We start from the raw sequence: 22,301 nt of genomic DNA on the forward strand, positions 1-22,301 counted from the left end.
TTTGAAATTTGAAACAAACAAAAACATTTATTGCTCTTGGGTTGGTCCTACAGATCTTGATCAATGTTTAATGCAACCTAAAAGCAAAACAAAAAGTAAATATGCCTTAATACAATTAGAACTGTGAAAAGGCACAAGCCAAAGAAATAAAGCTTAGGTAACTTCTATGTGACTACATGAATGAAATTTTTGGGAGTTTCAGAGGATTTCAAATGATATGCAAATTGAATATAACCATAAATTATGTTCTCAAAGTAGTTATTGTTCCATCCTTTCTTCTACTTCTCTTACTATGTGTTCTCATCCTTCTCGTAGGCTCCTCTTCCTGTGGCCATCCCTTCAGTGTTGGAATTGCTAATGGTTACTCCCTGAGCCCCCAGGCCTTCACACACTGCACACTCTCCTAGGTACCTTACTCACTCCCCTTGCTTCATTCAGCACATATGCCCATGACTGCTGAATTTATATCTCTGGCCTGGGCTCCTTCCTAACGTCAACTGTTCTTGGCTATTTTCACCTGCATATCTCACAGCCACCTGAGAGTCAACATCTCTGCAACTGAAGCCATCAGTTTTTAAAAACCTGCTTCCTCTTCTTATGTTCATCAACTCATCAAATGGTAACACTCTTAACTCAGTAGCCCAAGGAAGACATTTAGGCTTCATCCTGACCCTGCCCCGCACTGATCCTGTGAGCCTGTCTTAAATCCACTCAGTTCCCTCCATCTCTGCTGTCTAACCCTAGTCATCTTACATCTGGATCAGTGCAATAACTTCCTAAGCGGTCTCCCTTTTTCCACTCCTGTTCCACACCAATCCTCTCTCCACCTTATAAAACACAGATTGAATCTTTAAGTCCTTTCAGTAACTCCTACCGCACCTAAGTCCAAAATCCCTAAGGCAACATACACGACCCAGTGTGCTCTGCCTTTATCCACCTCTCCAGCTTAAAATCATACCATTTTCCTAGCTCCACGTACCTTAGCCATTAATACTGGATGACTTCAGTCCCTTGAAAGCATCTTGCTGTCTCTATCCTCTGGGCTCATCTCAGGCTAATTCCTTGAACTTCACCTCGTCAGGAAGACTTGTCCAGCCCCGGTCAAGTCTCTCCCTACTCTGTCCCTCAAAGAACCTTCCCCATTGACCCATGTCCCCCAAGGGCAGAAGCCCAATCCATTTTGTTCATTGGCATTTTCTAGCTCCTTGCATAGTGCCAAATCATAGCTGATATTTAATAAAACTTTAAACAATTAACACTGAGTCTGTGCAGCTCCACTTTCTGAACAGCTCTTGAAAATAACATTTACTTCAGGCCATCAACATCTTGTCCCCTAGATTACTACCTCCTAAGCCGTCTCCTGACACCTACTTCTCCATTTTCTTCCCCACACTGTTGCCAGATGGTCTTTGCAAAATGCAGTTCTCATCATATGAGCCTCCACTGCCTTTGGGATAAAATCTAAGCCTCTGAACAGAAATGACAAGTGCTTTCATGGTCTGGCCCCTACTTTCTCCTGGCCTCAGCTCTCACCCCTCCCTGCCTCACTCCCTCTACACTCTCTCCTATCTGGGTCTTCACACCTTCCGTGCTGTCTGCCTGGAGCACTACCCTCGGCCTCCCATGCCACCAGTGAGTAGCAAATCATTAGCTTCCTTCCCTGACTGAGGTTCCTCAACTATGCTGGCTGTCCCTCCTTGTTAGTGTACATGAATTAAAGTGACCAAAATGTACCCTTCTTCCAGGACAGTCCTGGCTTACATCTGCTGAGCCGGCTCTCATTCTCAAAAGCATACTGGTTTGGACAATAAATTACGTGGTCCCGCTAACCATGACTATTAAATGCTCATCTGATTGTCTGTTTCTTCCCTGACAATAAACTCCACAAGATCAAAGCCATCTGCCTTATTCACCACACCATCAGGCATAGTGCCTGGCATATGGAAGATGTGGTATGTTTGTTAAATAAACAAATGTACTTACATACTGGAGAAGCATGCACTCTCATTAAGGCATTCATTTGGTTCCAGGGTTTGTTACTGAGGACCAAAATCGTGCCCCCTACACCAAATTTAAAGATCGTGTATTTCACAAAATGATTTTAAAACATATTTTGAAGAGGTTTTGAGGTCACAGATACAGAGATATAGATAAGCCAGTGACACACTTCACAAAAGGGCAGAATGCCAATTAGGAATATAATCGGCAACCAGGGAACTGATTATCTCTGAAGCAAAAGGCCCGTTTGCCAACCAATCCTGCCCTAGCCTCATTTTCCCTAGGCTTTACCTAAGTGAAAAAATCAAAAACAAAAACAAAAAAGAGCTTTTTAAAAAACACGCTGATACTGACATCAGAAAACATTGGTTCATCAAGTTCTTCCACTCTGCTCAAGTTAGGTGCTCCATAACGATCGCTGATTTCAGCTAGTGTTTTGCCTGAGTCTAGTGTTGCTTCCTACAATCAAAAAATTGATGTTTACTTTTAAATTATTTCAAAATTAATACATTACTTTTCTTTCAATTTTGATTAAAAATTTTCTGATTTATAACATCAAAATTCAACATTATTAATTAGTGGAATTAACCAATTTCTGTTAATGACAAGAGAATTCTGGTAATGAATTGAGTATCCTAGAATATAAAGCTAGAATTCCGGCAATAAATGCTAAAACTTTTTTTTAAATACCTGCAGAAATTTAAAATAATTGTAAGTAATTATGTGGTAAATAGCTTCAATATCTCAAGAGAGCCTAGTTTTTTAAAATCCAAACACAAACTGAATGTCCAATTTTTACCTACTGTGAGATTTTTCTTCAAAGCACATTATTTGTGACTTGTTATTACCAGAAAATATATATGGACTATCAGTTTTTATAATATACTTGCTAAAAATTTAGCTACTTATGCATCAAAATTAAGCTTAAATTATAGGATACTCAATTCATTTCACATAACATAGAATGACTTTTTCTTCTCACCTCTGAATATAGAGTATCTTCACTCCTAACTAGATTTTCCATATTCATTCTCATCTCCTATAATATATAAAAATTAAGAAAATACTTTGAATATACTTCATTTTGATTTCATATTTCATTTTTGGCATTTTTATTTTTACACAATGCTATGATCAATTTAAAGCAAAAATGCTGTCACTCTGAAAGAGAATGATCTGATTACACATTACAAAACTGCAGATCACAGTCTTATACTCTATACTAATAGAAGGCAACCATGTTTTATATATAATTAATGAAACTTTTTAAAAAGTGAAATGGACTGAAACATTTAAACTGAAGCCAAATTGTCTGCCAATATAAAAACTGACAAAATAAAAATTATAATAGAACCTTAGAACAAGAGATTTTAAAGAGAAACTACACTTAAGTAGAGTTTTGCACATCATGAGAAAGAAGTAAACACTTCTACAGGAACTAATCTGGCCCAATGCAGAGGGACCTGAGCGATGCCCTCTTTAATACTCTGAGCACTGCAGTAGGAATGTACTGCCAATATGGGAGACCTCTTTCTGAATGTGAAAATATTCTTCTAGCCAGCCAAACCTTGCTATGCCATCTACCTTTTCATTCTAAAGCAGCACGGTGGCCTAACTGACCCTGAGCTGATTGATTTTGGCTGCTAGAACACCAGTGATTTCTTGATCATACATATGGTTACCCTAATGATAGGAACATAAACAGCACTGTTTTCCCAAGACCACTCCATTTTCCTGGTAACTTCTTATCCAGCATCCACAAGGCTATATTGGGAACATCCATATTCTTATAGGACCATGTTCCCCCACCACAGAGATGGATATTTGACACAAACTAAGTCAGTCAGAATCCTTCTCCGAGATTCTTTTCTTAACTGAAATTAAAACAAGGCATCCATTCCTCTTAGATGGTAGAAGCCACAACATTCTAAGACTCAGAAGCCATTAAGGCTCATGTTCCCCACCCATGTGTAGCAAAGCAGCCCATAGTGAAAGAGTGAAACTAACAACCAGGGGAACAGCAGAGGGGAGAGCCCTGGTAGCATCTGATTCTCTTGCTCCCAAAGTCTGAAAGGCCCAGTGATACCAAGTCCTTCACAGTTTATTAAACCCTTCCTTCAACCCAGAATCCTTCCAGCAAATTTTCCTTTGCACATGATAGTTTACACTGCGAGTCTGCAGCCATAAGAAAGCCAGGGGAAAGGACAGGAGTGGACTCATTTCTTAGCAATGTGCAAGGGAGTGGTACTTTGCCAGGGAGTACCTATGCTATGGTGAGGGATGATAAGCCTATAGAAATAGGAATTACTAAAGTTATTGTGGCTCTGATCACACAAGCTGCTGATGCCTAGAGATAGTAAAATAACATGAGTGTGGCTCTCTGGAGCCACAAAATAGAGACCAATCCTTCCTATAGACTTTTAAGCACTTTAATGTAGCTATCAGATCACTTTGATTTAAAAGTATTTTAAATTCCTTTATTTTGATCACTGCCTTCTTGATATGTTCCTGTATTTTCTCTTTCAGTTTAGATCCGTGAATCTCTTTCAAAAATTATTTAATTTTTAATTTTTACTGACATATAATAGCTGTACATATTTACAATGTACATGCGATATTTTGATACAAGCATACAATATGTAATGATCAAATCAGGATATTTGAGATATCCATCACCTTAAACATCATGTCTTTGTGAATCTGTTTTTTTTTTGAGACGGAGTCTCGCTCTGTTGCCCAGGCTGGAGTACAGTAGCGAGATCTCAGCTCACTGCAAGCTCCGCCTCCTGCCTCCTGGGTTCACGCCATTCTCCTGCCTCAGCCTCCCGAGTAGCTGGAATTACAGGTGGCCACCACCACGCCCGGCTAATTTTTTTGTATTTTTAGTAGAGATGGGGTTTCACCATGTTAGCCAGGATAGTCTTGATCTCCTGACCTCGTGATCTGCCCACCTTGGCCTCCCAAAGTGCTGGGATTACAGGCGTAAGCCACGGTGTCCGGCCCTTTTGTGAATCTTAAAGACAAAGGGGATGCTTGTGTATGTGTGCATACAGGCATATCCCTGTGCTCGCACTACGCTCAGACTAAGACAGCATCAGCATCTGTATTTTTTTAAACTATGTATAGGGCTTTTATCCTTTTAAAAAAATCTCACTTTTTGATTTAATTCACCATTCATACTTTTGAAATATTGCTTTAATAAATGATTCTCTCATCTAAGCATCAATAAACATAATGAACATTGTCTATAAAACCTGCTTCTTTTTTCAGTTTTAATTATGGAATAAAAAGGGGGAGCGACATTTGATTAAAAGATAGTAGCTATAAATTCAGTCATCTAGAATATTGGTCTATATGACTCATAGCTTTTGGATCCAGGAAATATGGGTCAAACTCGAGACCTGACATGATACAGACACAACCAATGAAGATGGGCTTTCTTGAAATAAGTTACTTTAGGCCGGGTGCGGTGGCCCACATCTGTAATCCTAGCAATTTGGGAGGACAAGGTGGGCAGATTGCCTGAGCTCAGGAGTTCGAGATCAGCTTGGAGAATATGGTGAAACCCTGTCTCTACTAAAAATACAAAAAATTACCCAGGCATGGTTGTGCATGCCTGTAATCCCAGCTACTCAGGAGGCTGAGGCACGAGAATTGCTTGAACCCAGGACATAGAGGTTGCAGTGAGCCGAGATCACGCCACTGCACTCCAGCCTGGGTGACAGAGTGAGACTCTGTCTCAAAAAAAAAAAAAAAAAATGAAAGGCATGCAAGTCCATGTATGAACATATTTTAAAATGTAAATTCTTGCTGTTAATACACTAACATAAAGACATAGACTACTGCCTCTGAGATCGGAATACCCTCAATATTCAACATCAGCTAATATAACTAGGAACAGCTAGCTCTTGACTGAAATGTTGAGGGTATCACTATTAGAGAACCCTACTACTCACAGAGAACTTTCACAAACACTTGTATAAGAATCCAGTGAGACATTGCTAATAGTATTATACTACTAGCTCTAGTTTTGAAACAGGTAAACTGAGACTGAAAAAGGTCATGAGACTTGTTTAGCTTACACAGCTAATATGTGGCATGTCTTCAGACTACGAATCCCATGGTCCTTCTGCCAACAGCTGAAATAAACAGTTTGAAGATTCTAGAGAGTTTTAAATAAAACTGACATTTATAAAACTTCAAATTACCTTGTCTAATTGTTCTTGAGCTCTCTGTAGTTCTTCTATTCTCTGCCTCTCTTTTTCTTGCATTTCCAACTCCAGCTGCAATGCCAGCTGTTGCTGAATATTCAGAAATATGTCATATTACAGTTAGATTAATTGCAAGATAATTAAGTTTACACCCACCTTCCTTTCAGAAACTTACAATAAATGGTCACATCCAACTAATACTTTAGTTTCTACAAAAGTTTCCTGAAGCATAAAATTTTTAAAAAAGATTTTAATCTTCCTTAATTGCAAATTATAGAAAGCACAATTTGTACAAAATCATTTTCTCTTTTCTTCTTAAAGTAACAAATGAGATTGCAATAACTTTCCAGATAAATTTCTTTAAGCATAGATGGGTCTTCAAATAGCCACACATTGGTTGTAGAAGAGTGAGTGAGAAACTCTTCAGAATATCATCTGATGGCTCATGCCTATAATCCCAGCACTTTGGGAGGCCAAGGTGGGCAGATCATTTGAGGTCAGGAATTTGAGAAGAGCCTGGCCAACATGGTGAAACCCTGTCTCTACTAAAAACACAAAAATTAGCTGTAAAAAAAGATTACAGGGTGGCAGATGCCTGTAATCTCAGCTACTCGGGAGGCTGGGCGGGGAGAATGCAGCTTGAACCTGGGAGGTGGAGGTTGCAGTGAGCCAAGATTGTGCCATTGCATTCCAGCCTAGGCAACAGAGTAAGACTCCCTCAGAAAGGAAAAGAAAAAGAAAAGAAAAGAAAAGAAAAGAAAGAAGGAAGGAAGGAAAGAAACAAAAGAAAAGAAGAAAAAAGAATATAATCTGAAATCATGACTAACCAACAATATATTTGCTCCCAACTCAGCATATCAGTCACACTAGGATAGGGTTCAGCAATAAAGCCTGTGGGCCAAAGCCAATCCAACTCCTATTTTTTACAGCTTACAAAGAATGGCTTTTACATTTTTAAACTGAAAAATTTAAAAGAAATAATATTCATGACTTCTAGAAAGCGATTATGAAATTTAAATTTCAGCATCCTTAACTAAAGCTTTATTGAAACACAGCCATGCCCATTTGTTTATGTATTGTCTATGAGCGCTTTTGTGCTGCCACAGCAGAGTGTAGTCGTTGTAACAGAGACCACATGTGGTACACTCACCACTGCCTGGCTGCCCAGCACCCTACAAACCACAGTAACATTATTGTAACAGCAGTGTTTGGAGTACCATGGTATCACTATACTGTGACATTTTAAAAAATTATATCCATTATGTCAAAACAAGAAAGCCAGGGATGGGTGTCTCATCCTGTAATCCCAGCTACTCAGGAGTGAGGCAGGAGGATTACTTGAAGCCAGGAGTTCAAGACCAGCCTGGGCAGCATAGTGAGACCCCCATCTCTAAACAAAATTTTGAGATAAAAAAAGAAAACAAGTGAACTTTGAATGTCGCACTTTTAAGGCACACTGGAGTGTGTATTATTTTGTCATCAAATTAAATGGCAAAATATGTTTCCCGCTATATAGTGCCACTGTGCTAAAAGAATATAATAAATATCAACATTACCAGACTAAGCACTCATCACAATAGTCCCAGCTCACTGAGCACAAAGGTCAGAAAAATTAGAAAATTTAAAACAGAATTGGCTGGGCATGGTGGCTCACACCTGTAATCCCAGCACATGGGAGGCCTGAGGTCAGGAGTTCGAGATCAGCCTGGCCAACATGGTGAAACCCCATCTCTACTAAAAATATCAAAAAAGGCGGGCCACGGTGGCTCAAGCCTGTAATCCCAGCACTTTGGGAGGCGAGGCAGGCTGGGATCGAGGTCAGGAGAGATCCCGAGACCATTCTAGCTAACACAGTGAAACCCGTCTCTACTAAAAATACAAAACTTAGCGGTGAGGTGGCGCCTGTAGTCCCAACTTCTCGGAGGCTGAGGCAGGAGAATGGTAAACCGAGGGGCCGGGCTTGCAGTGAGCTGAGATCCGGCCACTGCACTCAGCCTGGGTGACAGAGACTCAGTGCAAAAAAAAAATCAAAAAAAAATTAGCCAGGCAGGTGTCTGTAGTCTCAGCCACTTGGGAGGCTGAAGCAAGAGAATCACTTGAACCCAGGAGGCAGAGGTTGCAGTGAGCTGAGATCACGCCACTGCATTCCAGCTTGAGTGACAGAACGAGACTCTGTCTTAAAAAAAAAACAAAAACAGAATTATCACAGCAGAATTTCTTTTTTTATTCATGTGTATACTTTGAGTTCCTGGGTACATGTGCATAATGTGCAGGTTTGTTACATATATGTATACTTGTGCCATGTTGGTGTGCACTGCAACCATCAACTCGTCAGCACCATCAACTGGAATCATTTACATCAGGTATACCTCCCAATGCAATCCCTCCCCTCCCCTCCCATGATAGGCCCCGGTGTGTGATGTTCCCCTTTGAGTCAAGTGATCTCATTGTTCCGGTTCCCACCTATGAGTGAGAACATGCGGTGTTTGTTTTCTGTTCTTGTGATAGTTTGCTAAGAATGATGGTTCCAGCTGCATCCATGTCCCTACAAAGGACACAAACTCATCCCTTTTATGGCTGCATAGTATTCCATGGTGTATATGTGCCACATTTCTTAATCAGTCTGTCACTGTTGGACATTTGGGACGTTCCAAGTCTTTGCTATTGTGAATAGTGCTGCAATAAACATCGTGTGCATGTGTCTTTATAGCAGCATGATTTATAATCTTTGGGTATATACAGTAATGGGATGGCTGGGTCATATGGGTACATCTAGTTCTAGATCCTTGAGAATCGCCATACTGTTTTCCATAATGGTTGGGCTTCGTTTCAATCCACCAACAGTGTAAAAGTGTTCCTATTTCTCCACATCCTCTCCAGCACCTGTTGTTTTGGCTGTGGTGCCATTCTAACTGGGTGTGAGATGGTATCTCATTGTGGTTTTGATTTGCATTTCTCTGATGGCCAGTGATGATGAGCATTTTTCGTAATACGGTGGCTGTATGAGAATGTCTTCTTTTGAGAAATGTCTCTTCATATCCTTTGCCACTTTTTGATGGGGTTTGTTTGTTTTTTTCTTGTAAATTTGTTTTGAGTTCTTTGTAGGTTCTGGATATTTATTTTGTGGATGGAGTAGATTGCAAAAATTTTCTCCCATTCCACAGCAGAATTTCTTTACAACACTTATAAATGAAAATAAGTCTGCAACAAAAGTAGGGTTCCAAGTAGCTCATTTGTTATGCAAGCAAGGAAACATATTTACCAATGGTGAGTGAATTAAAACATGTTTTATTTCAGTGGCCAGAAAAACGTGTCCAGGAAAAAACAAACTTGTCTAAGATTTTAGCCTTTTGGTGAGAATAGCTGCTCAGAGTTGACACTGGGAGCAACATCAATAGTCAACTAAAAATAAGGCACATGATTCTGAGTGCCTTTCCTTGGCTCCTGATAAGTAGACAGATGTTCCTGACACTGCTCAGTTGTTCATGGAAAGGATCAATACTGAGTTTGAAGTGCCTGAAAAACCAAACCTCTATGAATAGTCTTTGATATGGTTTGGCTGTGTCCCCATTCAAATCTCAACTTGAATTTTATCTCCCAGAATTCCCAAGTGTTGTGGGAGGGACCCAGAAGGAATCATGGGAGCTGGTCTTCCCTGTGCTATTCTTGTGATAGTGAATAAGTCTCATGAGATCTGATGGGTTTATCAGGGGTTTCCACTTTTGCTTCTTCCTCATTTTCTCTTGCTGCCACCATGTAAAAAGTGCTTTTCGCCTCCCACCATGATTCTGAGACCTCCCCAGCAATATAGAACTGTTAAGTCCAATTAAACCTCTTTTTCTTCCCAGTATTGGGTATGTCTTTATCAGCTGCTTGAAAATGGACTAATACAGTCTTCATGGAACAATTACAGGCAAGAGTATTTTCAAAGTCGTTCAGAAACACCAATTCAATACAACCTGCAGTGAAATCTGCTAAGATGTGTTACAGCTGACAGTGATAAAAATACGTGTGGAATAGAAAAAGGCTGAGCTGAACAAATTTACAGAGCTCATGAGAAAATAGAGTGTTTAAAGATAGTAAGTGGTCAGCATATTACTCAACAGCAGCTACTCTGTGAAAGTATCTGAATCTATGATGTGTTATTGAGCCAGCGGTGTCAACAGTGACCTTCATTCACTCTTGTAAACTGGACCATCAGTTCCATGAATTTTTGTCAGAAACAGAAGCTGAACATATCCTGATGTCCTACCACACAGCAATTCCATGGCTTAACAGTTATATTATGAATTTTTGAGCTCAGGGCCAAGATTTAACTTTTTATTGTGTAAATTGAAGGTGCATATAATGTTTTGATATAGATATACATAGTGAATACTTACCACAGGTAAGCAATTTCAATATCCATCATCTTAGACAGTTACTTTTGTATGGTAAGAGCACCTAAAATCTACTCTTAAAAAATTTCCAGGCTGGGCGCGGTGGCTCAAGCCTGTAATCCCAGCACTCTGGGAGGCCGAGACGGGCGGATCACGAGGTCAGGAGATCGAGACCATCCTGGCTAACATGGTGAAACCCGTCTCTCTACTAAAAGTACAAAAACTAGCGGTGGCCCGTAGTCCCAGCTACTCGAGGGCAGGGCAGGAGAGATATAGGCGTAAACCGGAGGCAGAGCTTGCAGTGAGCTGAATCCGGCCACTGCACTCCAGCCTGGGCGACAGGCTGAGACTCTGTCTCAAAAAAAAATTTCCAGTACACAATACAATCTTATTGGTTATCATCCTCATGATGTACTTTAGATCTCTACATTTATTCATACTGCATAATTGCAATTTTGTACCTTTTGACCTACATCTCCTCATTCTTCTTCCAGGCCTACCCCCACTCCACCTCTTGGTAACCACTGTTCTAGTCTCTGTTTTTATGTATTCAAATTTTTTTTTTTTTAAGATTTCCACATAGAAGCATGTGGTATTTTTCTTTTGATGTCTGGTTTATTTCACTTAACATCACGTCCTTCAGTTTCATCCATGTCATCACAAATGGCAGGATCTACTTTTTTCTTAAAGCTGAATAATATTCCTTTATGTATACATATATGTGATACATATATGTGAGATATATATACAAGATATACATGAGAAATACATCTTATGTTTTTTCGAGACAGGGTCTTGCTCTGTCACCCAGGTGGGAGTATCGCCTCAACCTCTGGGGCTCAAGCAATCCTCCCACCTCAGCTTCCTGAGGAGCTGGGACCACAGGTGCATGCCATCATCATCATGCCTGGATAATTTTTACATTTTTTCTAGAGATGAGGTCTCCCTATGTTGTCCAGGCTGGTCTCGAACTCCTGACCTCAAGTGATCCTCAGGCCTCGGCCTCCTAAAGTACTGGGATTACAGGTGTGAGCCTTTGTGCCCAGCTCACAATTTCTTTACCCAGTCATGCACTGACAGACATTTAGGTTGTTTACAAATCTTGGCTATTGTAAATAATGCTGTGATGGACATGGGAGTGCAGGTAATCTCTATGAGGTGCTGGTTTCGTTTCCTTTGAATATATACTGAGAAGAGGAATTACAGGGTCATATGGTAGCTTTTAGTTTTTTGAAATACACCCATACCATTTTGCATAATGGCTGCACCAATTTGTATTCCCATCAACAGTGTATAACAGTTCACTTTTCTCCACACCCTCACCAATATGTGTCTCTTCCCTTTTTTTTTTTTTTGCACTCACCCAGGCTGGAGTGCAGTGGCACAAATCTCGGCTCACTGCAAGCTCCACCTCCCGGGTTCACACCATTCTTCTGTCTCAGCCTCCTAAGTAGCTGGGACTACAGGCGCCTGCCACCACGCCTGGCTAATTTTTTGTATTTTTAGTAGAGATGGGGTTTCACCATGTTAGCAAGGATGGTCTCGATCTCCTAACCTTGTGATCCACCCGCCTCAACCTCCCAAAGTGCTCGGATTACAGGCGTGAGCCACTGTACCCGGCCATGTCTCTTCCCTTTCTGATAACAGTCATCCTAGGCCGGGCACGGTGGCTCATGCCTGAAATCCGAACACTCTGGGAGGCCGAGGTGAGTGGATCACCTGCGGTCAGGAGTTCAAGACCATCCTGGCCAACATGGCGAAACCCCGTCTCTACTAAAAATACAAAAAAAAAAATTAACCTGGTGTGGTGGCGGGTGCCTGTAATCCCAGCTACTCAGGAGGCTGAGGCAGGGGAATCGCTTGAACCCAGGGAGTAGGGTTTGGAGTGAGCTGAGATCATGCCACTTCACTCCAGCCTGGGTGAAAGAGCAAGACTTCGTCTCCAAAAAAAAAAAAAAAAGAAAGCAGCCATCCTAATAGGGTTGAGGTGGTATCTCATAGTGGTTTTGATTTGATTTGCACTTCCCTGATGACTAGTGGTGTTGAACATTACCTGTCACTTTTAGTAATATATCTGTTGGCCATTTTTATATCTTCTTTGGAGAAATGTCTATTTAGGTCCTTTGCCCATTTTTTAATTGGGTTACTTTTTTTTTTTTTTTGCTATTGAATTTGCATTCCTTATATATTTTGGAGATTAACTCCTTATCAGATATATGGTTCACAAAATTTTCTCCCAATCCATAGGCTGCCTTTTTGTTTTGCTGATTGTTTGCTGTGCAAGAGCATTTTAGTTCGACCTAGTCCCATTTGTTTAGGTTTGCTTTTATTGCCTGTGTTTTTGGTGTCATATCCAAAAAATCATTGCCAAGACCAATGTCAAGGAGCTTTTTCCACAGTATGTTTTCTTCTGGGAGTTTTACAGTTTCAGATCTTCCATTCAGGTCTTTAATCTATTTTGAACTGATTTTTGTGTATGGTAGAAGACAAGGATCCAGTTTCATTCTTTTGCATGTGGATATCCGGTTGTCCCAACACCATTTATTGAAGAGACTATCCTTTTCCCTTTGTGTTTTATTGCGGGGCTTGTCAAAAATTAGTTGACTGTATATACTTTGACTTATTCCTGGGGTTCTCTATTCTGTTCCACTGGTCTGTGTGTCTGTTTTTATGCCAATACCATACCGTTGTAATTACTATGGCTTTATAATATTATTCTGGATCAAGTAATTTGATACTTCCAAGTTCGTTTTTCTTTCTCAGGATTGCTTTGGCTATTCAGGGTCTTTTGTACTTCCATACAAATTTTAGAATTGGGTTTTTCTATTTCTGTGAAGAATGCCATTGGAATTTTGATAGGGATTGAGATGAATCTGCAGATTATTTTAGGGAGTATAGACAGTTTAACAACACTAACTCTTCTGATATATGAACACAAGATATCTTTCCGTTTATTTGTGTCTTCCTCAATTTTTTGCATTAGTGTTTTACAGTTTTCAAGGTATAGATGTTTCACCTCCTTGGTTAAATTTATTCCTAAGTATATTATTCTTTTTGAAGCTATTATAAATAAGATTGTTTTCTTGGTTTCTTTTTCGAGTAAGTTATTGGTAAACAGGATTTAAATTTTTCTTAATGAGAAGAAATACTCTCAACCACTGTTATCAAACATTCAATAGATTTGGAAATTAGCTTTGGCTGCAGACTTGATAATGTTTCTTAATTCATTCTAAAATTACATTGCAAAACATCACTCATATGTAAAACTTACACTGCAGTAAACTCACTTCAACAACAACTCATGTTGTTTGAATCACAAGTAATATAAAGCTGTTTTATACACTTCCAGTGCTGTTAAAACTAGAACAAGGTATTAGATCTTCGTTCCCAAACACATTGGCAGTGGATGTATTTTCCAACCTCGAACTACAATTCCAGAGTGTTTGTAAGGCCTCAATATAAGTGCAAAGGAAATTTCCATATTTCAAAATCCATTTATGCAATTAAGAAACTTCCATCAGCCTTCAGTTGGAAGTGGCTATTCTACAAAGTAATGCATGCTAAAAGGCAAACAGCAAGAGAAAAATATAATAGAATTCTAGAAATACCTTCTAAGGAATAAACATGCTCAATTTAAATTATACACACATAGACTGAGAGCAATTGTTGACAGTAACTATGTATGTAAAAAGACATTTTCAAGGATGAAACACATAAAACCTCATTACAGGTCAGCATTAGCAGATAAACATTTTTAAATAGATTTTGATGATAGAGCACACTAACGCTGAACTTCAACCAAGTGAGATGTTATCTTTTAAAAATTTTTTTAAATTCTCAATAGTAAACCTGTCTAACAAAAAATTTATATTCAATGATTGTTTGAATTCATCAATAAAACATTTGCGAAAATTCATTTTCTCTCTTGCTATTCCTACATAATATGCCGTAATGCCTTCATAATATCCTCAAATTTGCCTCTTGGCCTGCAAAGCATAAAATGTCTACTATCGGGCCGGGCGCGGTGGCTCAAGCCTGTAATCCCAGCACTTTGGGAGGCCGAGACGGGCGGATCACGAGGTCAGGAGATCGAGACCATTCTGGCTAACACAGTGAAACCCCGTCTCTACTAAAAATACAAAAACTTAGCCGGGCGAGGTGGCAGGCGCCTGTAGTCCCAGCTACTCGGGAGGCTGAGGCAGGAGAATGGCGTGAATCCGGGAGGCGGAGCTTGCAGTGAGCTGAGATCCGGCCACTGCACTCCAGCCTGGGCGACAGAGCGAGACTCCGTCTTAAAAAACAAAAAAAAATGTCTACTATCTGACAATGTATTCTAAAATAATAATTTTTTGCAAGTAAAGACATAATAAAGTGATTAATATCTCATTTGCAAAAGGCTTTTAAAGGTAATTCTTGGTATTCCTATATTATCCCCACTAAGAAAAAAGTGATGGGGTAGGTAGCTGAAATGCAGAAACAGTTTCAATCAGCTTTCAGACACTGATAGAGGAAGTTAAATAACTCCAATCTCTCAGCAATAATGCAAAGTGTACTTGTTAAATAACAATCAGATTGATCAAAATAACCAGTTTCTTGACATTTTCAAGAAACTTCCAAAACCTAATCTTTCTTCACACATGAGCAAAACCACTCAAAGCCATTCAAAACAAATAAAAAACAAAAATGCTCCCACTTCAAAATTAAGTTCTTACATAGAAAATGGCAATAAAAATACTTCCCTGTTCACAAAAAACTAGGCTTGCTGGAGAGTGCCTAAAATGTCAAGGAATTTCAAGTCAGCAGTACTGACTATGAGGACAACTGCTTTTGCAACCAGCAAGGAAATAACCAGAGTTCCCAACCTCCAGCTCACATGACTCAGAAGGTATCCAGAGGCCTCTCTGTTTTTCTTCATCTCAACCACACTCTCTCTTAAGCCTTTCTCTGTTGATTGATCTCTCCTATCTATTTCTGCACACCAATCCACTCCATTAACTGGCCATAACATCTCCTGCATAATATTATTTTATCTTCCACCCTAATACAATACTTAGGATTCAATACACAGTGGATTAGTTCATACTGGTCAACATAATATGGCTAGAGAAACTTTTTATTGCTAGCATTGCCAAATTATACACAAGTAAGATAAAGTAGGTGAGCCAAAGAGAGTTAAGTATCTTCCACTTATGATGTAATTGCCTTGGGGAAGGAGAACCACTGGGAATTCTCTGATTTTTGATAGAAAGGGACAGATACCAGCTATAGAAGCTGTAAGAGGAAAGATGGCTCCTAATCCACAGTCGTGGCTGCTGCAGGAAGCACCTGGCCTGTTTGGATGACAGTTTGACACCCAATTCAACATTTTTTAACCTCCCCTCAAGAATAAGCCAATGACTGAAAATGAAGACTCAGAAGCAGTAGAGTTTTCAACAGCCCTATCCTTCTAAGGGGCCTGCAGTTTTCTACCTCAATATCAGGGATAGGAAGTCAGTCAGAGAAGCTATTTGCCAGGTCTATATTCTTCTTTTTATCTGCATACCCAAATAATAGACTTCTTTCCCCATTTTAAATATGTAAACTTGAGTCAAGACTCTGGAGTTAAGTATTATCTGGTAGAACTATAGAAGTGGCTTAAATTTAGCTTAGAAGCTCTCTATAAATTAAATCAGTCCAGAAGCCACTCTGGAACTTTCCTCTCTCCAGCTTGTACTCCATGACTCATCCCTTCAACAATTCCCTTACCAATATCTTCAGCTCCCTAATCATGCTACCCCAATCCTGCTTCAGTTAAAAGGTCCGCCTGCTCCACTTCTTCACGCAGACATCTGGGCCCAAGTGAAGAGAATCACATAATCACATAACCAAACCAAATGGCACAATTGATCTCCAACTGCTACCAAGTAATGCTAAATTATATCCCTCAACTCTTCTCTTCCATCCTCCAAAGCTGCCATTTCTAACCTTCACCACTCTGCCCATACCTCCTACCTTACACCCTTGTTCTTAGCAGATGATCATGGTGCCTACTTCATAAAGAAGACGGAAACTGTTGCACACAGAAGGTGCTTCCACCAACACCATTCTCTCCTCTTTCCGTCGATTATAAGCAAAGAAGTGCCTTCTGCCTGCCTAACCTATGATCTGGGCCCATTTCCTCCCATCTCCATGGCAAGCTGACCCTACGAATCATCCACTTTATTTCCTGATGTCATCCACTCACTCCTCCACTACTGTGCTCTTAAACACAAAAGCATCTCTCCTTGCTCTCAAAATCTTGAAAGCACTGCCTACATTTTCCATCTCCCCTGCCTAACTCCACCCACCCCCACCACTCCATCCACACTATTCTATTCCCACCAAATTACGGTGGCCTCTGATGAACACTTTTCCATTCAGCAATAGATATGGTTGACCACTCAGATCTCACCAAAACACTCGTTCCCTCTGCCTTCTGTGACAGCACACTCTCTGCATTTTCCTCTTACCTGGAGGTATGGCATCTTTTGTATCAGCAACAGCAGTGTAGAAAGGAATGTGTATGTATGTATACAAGAATGCAGTCAGGAAAACTCATGGCTGCTGCTTCTCCAGCAAAGAAGACACACACATCCATAAAGATGAAGATATTAGGAAGCCATATCTAAGTAACTGGAGATGAGAAGTTTATCAACATTTGGGCTGTGCCACGCTGAGGTTGGCATCGTTAATTCCAGTCCCCTCTGAACTATCCTACTTGCCTCACCTGCTGAAGTAAGAGCTCCTCTGCTTTGAGTCTCTCCATCATTTCCTGCTCCATCAGAGCTAATTCTCTTTCATGCTCCAGCTCGGCCATTTCCTTTTGTCTCTAGCATTGTTTAAAAACAACAGCACATGACTTCTTAGAGAGAAAGCAATTTGTAAAAGCAATCTTGAAAGCATTTATAGAGACAATTAGGGAAAGGGTTAAGCAAATTATAGCCCATCCCTTTAGAAACAATATAATAATTTGGGAAGATATTGAATAATGAGCACAATATTAAAGTTATACATTGTGTATGATCACAAATGCATAAACAAATCTATAAATCTATAGAAAAAATACTTCCCATGAAAGGAATTACCTAAAAATCTAAATAGAAGTCTTCTTTGGGTACTGTTTTCTCCTTCCTACTTTCCATGTTGTTCAAGTTTTTGTATAATAAACATTATTTTTATAACAGAAAAATAATAATATTAAAGTTTTTAAAAAGCAGGCAAGTTCGACCAATTTTTTTTCTTCTAATTTTCTAGAAGGAGATTCCTACTTACCAGTTGTTCCATGGTCACATTTTCCTTAAACTTGTAAATCCACAATGCTAAATATTCTATTGGATCCACTGGGCGAACTCTTGCCACTTCTGCAAGACCTTGAGTTAAACATGCCCCAAGGTGCTTTTGAAGATATATTGACTCCGTTTCTAACTCCTAAATAAAAACTCCTAAAAAGTAAGTGTTTTTGCATTACTGCAGGATATCATCAATAAAGTCACTATAAGACTAAAGTGCAGTGGGTTGAACAAAGCCTTACATACACCCTGCCCTCAGCCATGTACACGTCCTGTTGGGGGTATCACAAGCAAGCTGGCCCCAGGAAACTTCTAATAGTTTCCAAAAGGACTCCACAGAAGTCACTACAACTAACGTGGTTTCAAAAATCCTGAAGGACCTCAAGTCCAAGAGTCAGAAAAGAGATATTATCATTATTGATTTCAAGTTTACTTGATGCCAAGTAATGTGGGTCTCATTTAATTCTCACAACATACCTGAAAAATAGGTATCATGATCCCAATGGGAACATGAGCAAGCCCAGGCACAGAGAGCGTAAGTGCATAGTTCAGGATCACACAGCTGGCAGATGAAGGAGGCAGGGTTTGTACCCACCTCTTGATTCAGGCTAACACAGCTGGCAGATGAAGGAGACAGAGTTTGTACCCACCTCCTGATTCCAAAACCCTAACCCTAAAGACTACACTAAAATGTCCCTCCTAAGCCATGAGAGCCATTTTTACAAAGCATCACAATAGTCCACCTTTTGAGAAAAAAAAATCCATAAATTTCCAAGGCCAAAGAATGAAAACTTAGCCTCCAAATAATAACATATGAAGCTCCTCACAATCTGGCCCCAATTTTCTTTTCAGGTTCACCTCCAGACATCTCTCTTGGCCCCAGCACACCCTGGGCTCTAACTCCATGGACATCCTGCCATTCCGATGACCACCCCTTGCACATTTCCATCTCCATGACTCTTATACATGATGATCCCTCACTCTCCTCTCTCTGTCTCAAAAGATCTCCTCCCCTGCAAGGTAGAGAATCATTTCTTATTCCCTGAGCTTTCCCAGGCAACCCAAAGAAGTTCCTCTTGCTCCAAGCAGCTTACATAGCATTTACCACACTATCATAGAGAATTACACTATCTCTGTGTGTGTGTGTCTGTCTTCCCACTAGAAGACAAACTCCTCTAGCTGCTTGAAGAGTGTTTTAATCACAGGGCTGACACAGTTGTCTCTCCATGGTGGCAAGGGAATGAATTTCTCCACTCTCCCAGTTATGTCCTACTCCTTCCAGTTATGAAGATAAACAGGAATAATCATAGACCAGATTGTTTTTAAAACAGAAAAGGAAAAACACAGCAACCAATCTCTTTCAGGTGCTTTGGAAAAATTGATCACCCTCAGATTACCCTTAATATTTTAAGAAATCCAGACTTTCCTGATAATCTGATGAAATGTAATCAATTGTTCAACAAATGTATAATGAATATTTGCTGGGTGCAATGGCTCACACCTGTAATCCTAGCACTTTGGGAGGCTGAGGTGGGTGGATCACCTGAGGTCAGGAGTTCAAGACCAGCCTGGCCATAGTGGTGAAATGCTGTCTCTACTAAAAATACAAAATTATCCAGGTATGGTGGCACATGCCTGTAATCCCAGCTACTAGGAAGGCTGAGGCAGGAGAATCACTTGAACCCAGGAGGCAGAGGTTGCAGTGAGCTGAGATTGTGCCATTGCACTCCAGCCTGGGCAACAAGAGTGAAACTTCATCTCAAACAAACAAACAAATACCTGTTATATAGGTCAGGCACCAGGATAGGTACTGGGAATACAAAACTATTGTGGCTTAAATGTCTGTGTCCCCAAAAATCCATATGTTGAAATCCTAACTCCCAATGTGATAGTATTAGGAGCCTTTGGGAAGTGATTAGATCATTAGTGTGGAGCCCTCACGCATGGAATTAATGCCCTTATAAAAAGAGACGGGACAGCTAGCTCTCACTCTCTGCCATCTGAGAATAAAACTAGAAGACAGCCACCTGCACACCAGGCAGAGGGTCCTCACCAGACACCAGAAATGCCAATGCCTTGATTTTGGACTTTCCAGCCTCCAGAATGATGAGAAATAAATTTGTACTGTTTTTAAGCCACCCAGTGTTGGTAATTTGATACAGCAGTCCAGACTAAAACAAAAACAGTCTCTGCCTTCATAGAGCTTACAGATGAGAAGGGAAGATAAATATTTAAATCAATAAATATGAAATTGAAGTTAAAATAAGTACTATGAGACCAGAGGAGAGGAGGAGCTGATCAAGTCAGGAAAGTTAAAAAAAAAAAAAAAAAACTTCTCTGGGGGTGACATTTGAGCTAAGCTCACATTTACCGGAAAAAAAAAAAAAAACAGTAAAATTAACATGACAAAGAAGAGAAGGAAGAGTCTTCTAGGTATAAGGAAAGGCCCTGATATAGGAATGAGCATGGCAATTATAGGGGATAGAATGCCACTGTGTCTAAACCTGTCCCTGGACAAATGCACCTAGCATTTTGCATAAAAGTTCAGAGACACTGACATCTGGGGGTCCGTCCATAACCCCCAATTTTTATTCTATGGAAAAATTCAGTGTCTCTGAAATTTTATGCATAACCATGCGCATATGCCATATGACAGTGGTGGGAAGACAAAATGGTGTAACTCCTATGGAGGAGAATTTGACAACATCTAGAAAATCACATATGCATTCACCCTTTGACTCATCAATCTTGCTTCTTGGATCCTATCTCAAAGATATAGTTGCAAAAATATGAAATGGCATATGCACACAGGTATTTGCAGCATTATTTACAATAGTCACACTGAAGCACCATCTAAATGTTCATCAAATTGGGGATTAATAAGAGCAACACAATGGATTATTATGCAGATGCACAAGAGAATGAAGAAACTAAAGAGTGATCTCTAAGACACAAAATAAAGAAAACAAGGTGCTGAAATTGTATATGGTCCGTCATCTTTTGCATTAGCAACAGCAGTGGGGAAAGGAATATGTGTATATATAAACATAGTCATAAAAACTCTAAAAACTGAAAACAAACTGGCACTAATGAACCTAATTCCAAATCAGGTTTATATTGGTGTCTTAACCACACAGAGAAAAGAATTATTACAAATGACTTTGGAACACAGTATCTTCACTGTATTTCTTCAGTAGGATGTATCTGAAAGACCAAAACGCTACAAAGACATGTCAAAGTCATTTGAAGTAAAAAAAAAAAAAAAAGGAAACAGACTCCTATTACTGCTCCAGAAAGATAAAATGTGGGAAGGTAGGAAGGGGGCCATTATCCCCAAAGAGAAAACTTCTGGCCTACCAGTGGGGCCAAGTCAGGGGAGGCTCTGTCTCGGATTTCTGGGCATATCAGTGGGACCCAGGCAAGGCCTGCCAACTCCCTTAGCATATTCCTGTCCGTGAAACGAGGATAATACCCATCTCTCCTGTGGTAACCAATGTTATTTTTCATATACACCAATAGGCATCTTGGCTCAACATAAGAAAGCCGTTTCCCACAGAAACAGCTGCCTACAGCCTGAAGAAGGTGCCACAGAGATGGAAGGAGGTTCCTTACCCACACCTGGGAGACAGTCAGCCGACTGGGCAGGGGCACCCGGGCAGGGGTGCCAGACTTCTCAACTAAAAACCCAGCTCGCCCAGGTGACTCTGAATTTCAGATAAACAACGAATAACTTTGCATGATACTATATTTGTACTGAAAAGTAACTCGTTTATCTGAAATTCAGTTACCTGCGCATGCAGTACAGTATTGCATCTGGCAACCTCCCGGGGCGCTCGATGTGGTTTTCCCACCCGGGAGTCTGGAAGAGTCTCCCGCAGCCCGCAGGAGACAGAGACGCAGCGCTCCCCGCTCAGGACGAGCAGGAGAAAGAGAGCTGGCTGCTCTCGGGAGCCCCAGGCGCGAAGCGGCCTCCTTCCGCCTCAGGTGAGTCCTTTTCGACGCCCAAGGCCCAACGGTCAGAACCGCCTCTGCCCGCCGGACCCAGCGAAGCTAGAGGAACTAATCTCAAAAACAGTTCGGGACTTCCCGGTGCGCACACCGGACACACGCGCCCGCTAGCCACCCGGGAGCCGCGTCCCGTTGCCAGGCAACGAGAGCGCGCGCCTCAGGAGCCCGTGTAGGTGAGCAGAGGGCGCGCAGTGGGCGGTGGAGGGGGAACGCGCAGCAGAAAGGGGGGGCCGTGGGGGGTCGCGCTGCAGGGAGGAGGGGGCGTGCAGGAGCAGTAGCGCACCGCTGAGTAGAGGGGCCGCGGCCGAATGGAGGGGGCGTGCAGGGGTAGGAGCGCACGGCAGAGTAGAGGGGGCGCGGCAGAGTGGAGCGGATACGGTAGAGAGGAGGAGGCGTGC

General features: G+C 40.8%; 1 protein-coding gene across 2 annotated transcripts; it reads right to left on the reverse strand.

The window, feature by feature from the left end:
* On the reverse strand, positions 1-21,984 carry DYDC1 (DPY30 domain containing 1). Of its 2 annotated transcripts, none has more exons than XM_009214490.4 (7): positions 21,684-21,984; positions 17,879-18,048; positions 17,334-17,435; positions 6,207-6,299; positions 2,981-3,037; positions 2,353-2,457; positions 1-77 (listed from the first exon to the last, which is right to left on the reverse strand). In XM_009214490.4, exons 2-7 carry the CDS (start codon positions 17,888-17,890, stop codon positions 48-50), a joined length of 399 nt encoding a protein of 132 aa, XP_009212754.1. In that variant the 5' UTR covers positions 17,891-18,048; positions 21,684-21,984; the 3' UTR covers positions 1-47. The 2 variants fall into 2 exon arrangements, with proteins under 2 accessions (XP_009212754.1, XP_009212755.1); XM_009214491.4 differs by lacking the exon at positions 21,684-21,984 and adding an exon at positions 21,508-21,619.
* Between the last annotated feature and the right edge of the window lie 317 nt (positions 21,985-22,301).

Source organism: Papio anubis, chromosome 11 (assembly GCF_008728515.1).
Source record: "Papio anubis isolate 15944 chromosome 11, Panubis1.0, whole genome shotgun sequence".
NCBI lineage: Eukaryota > Metazoa > Chordata > Mammalia > Primates > Cercopithecidae > Papio > Papio anubis.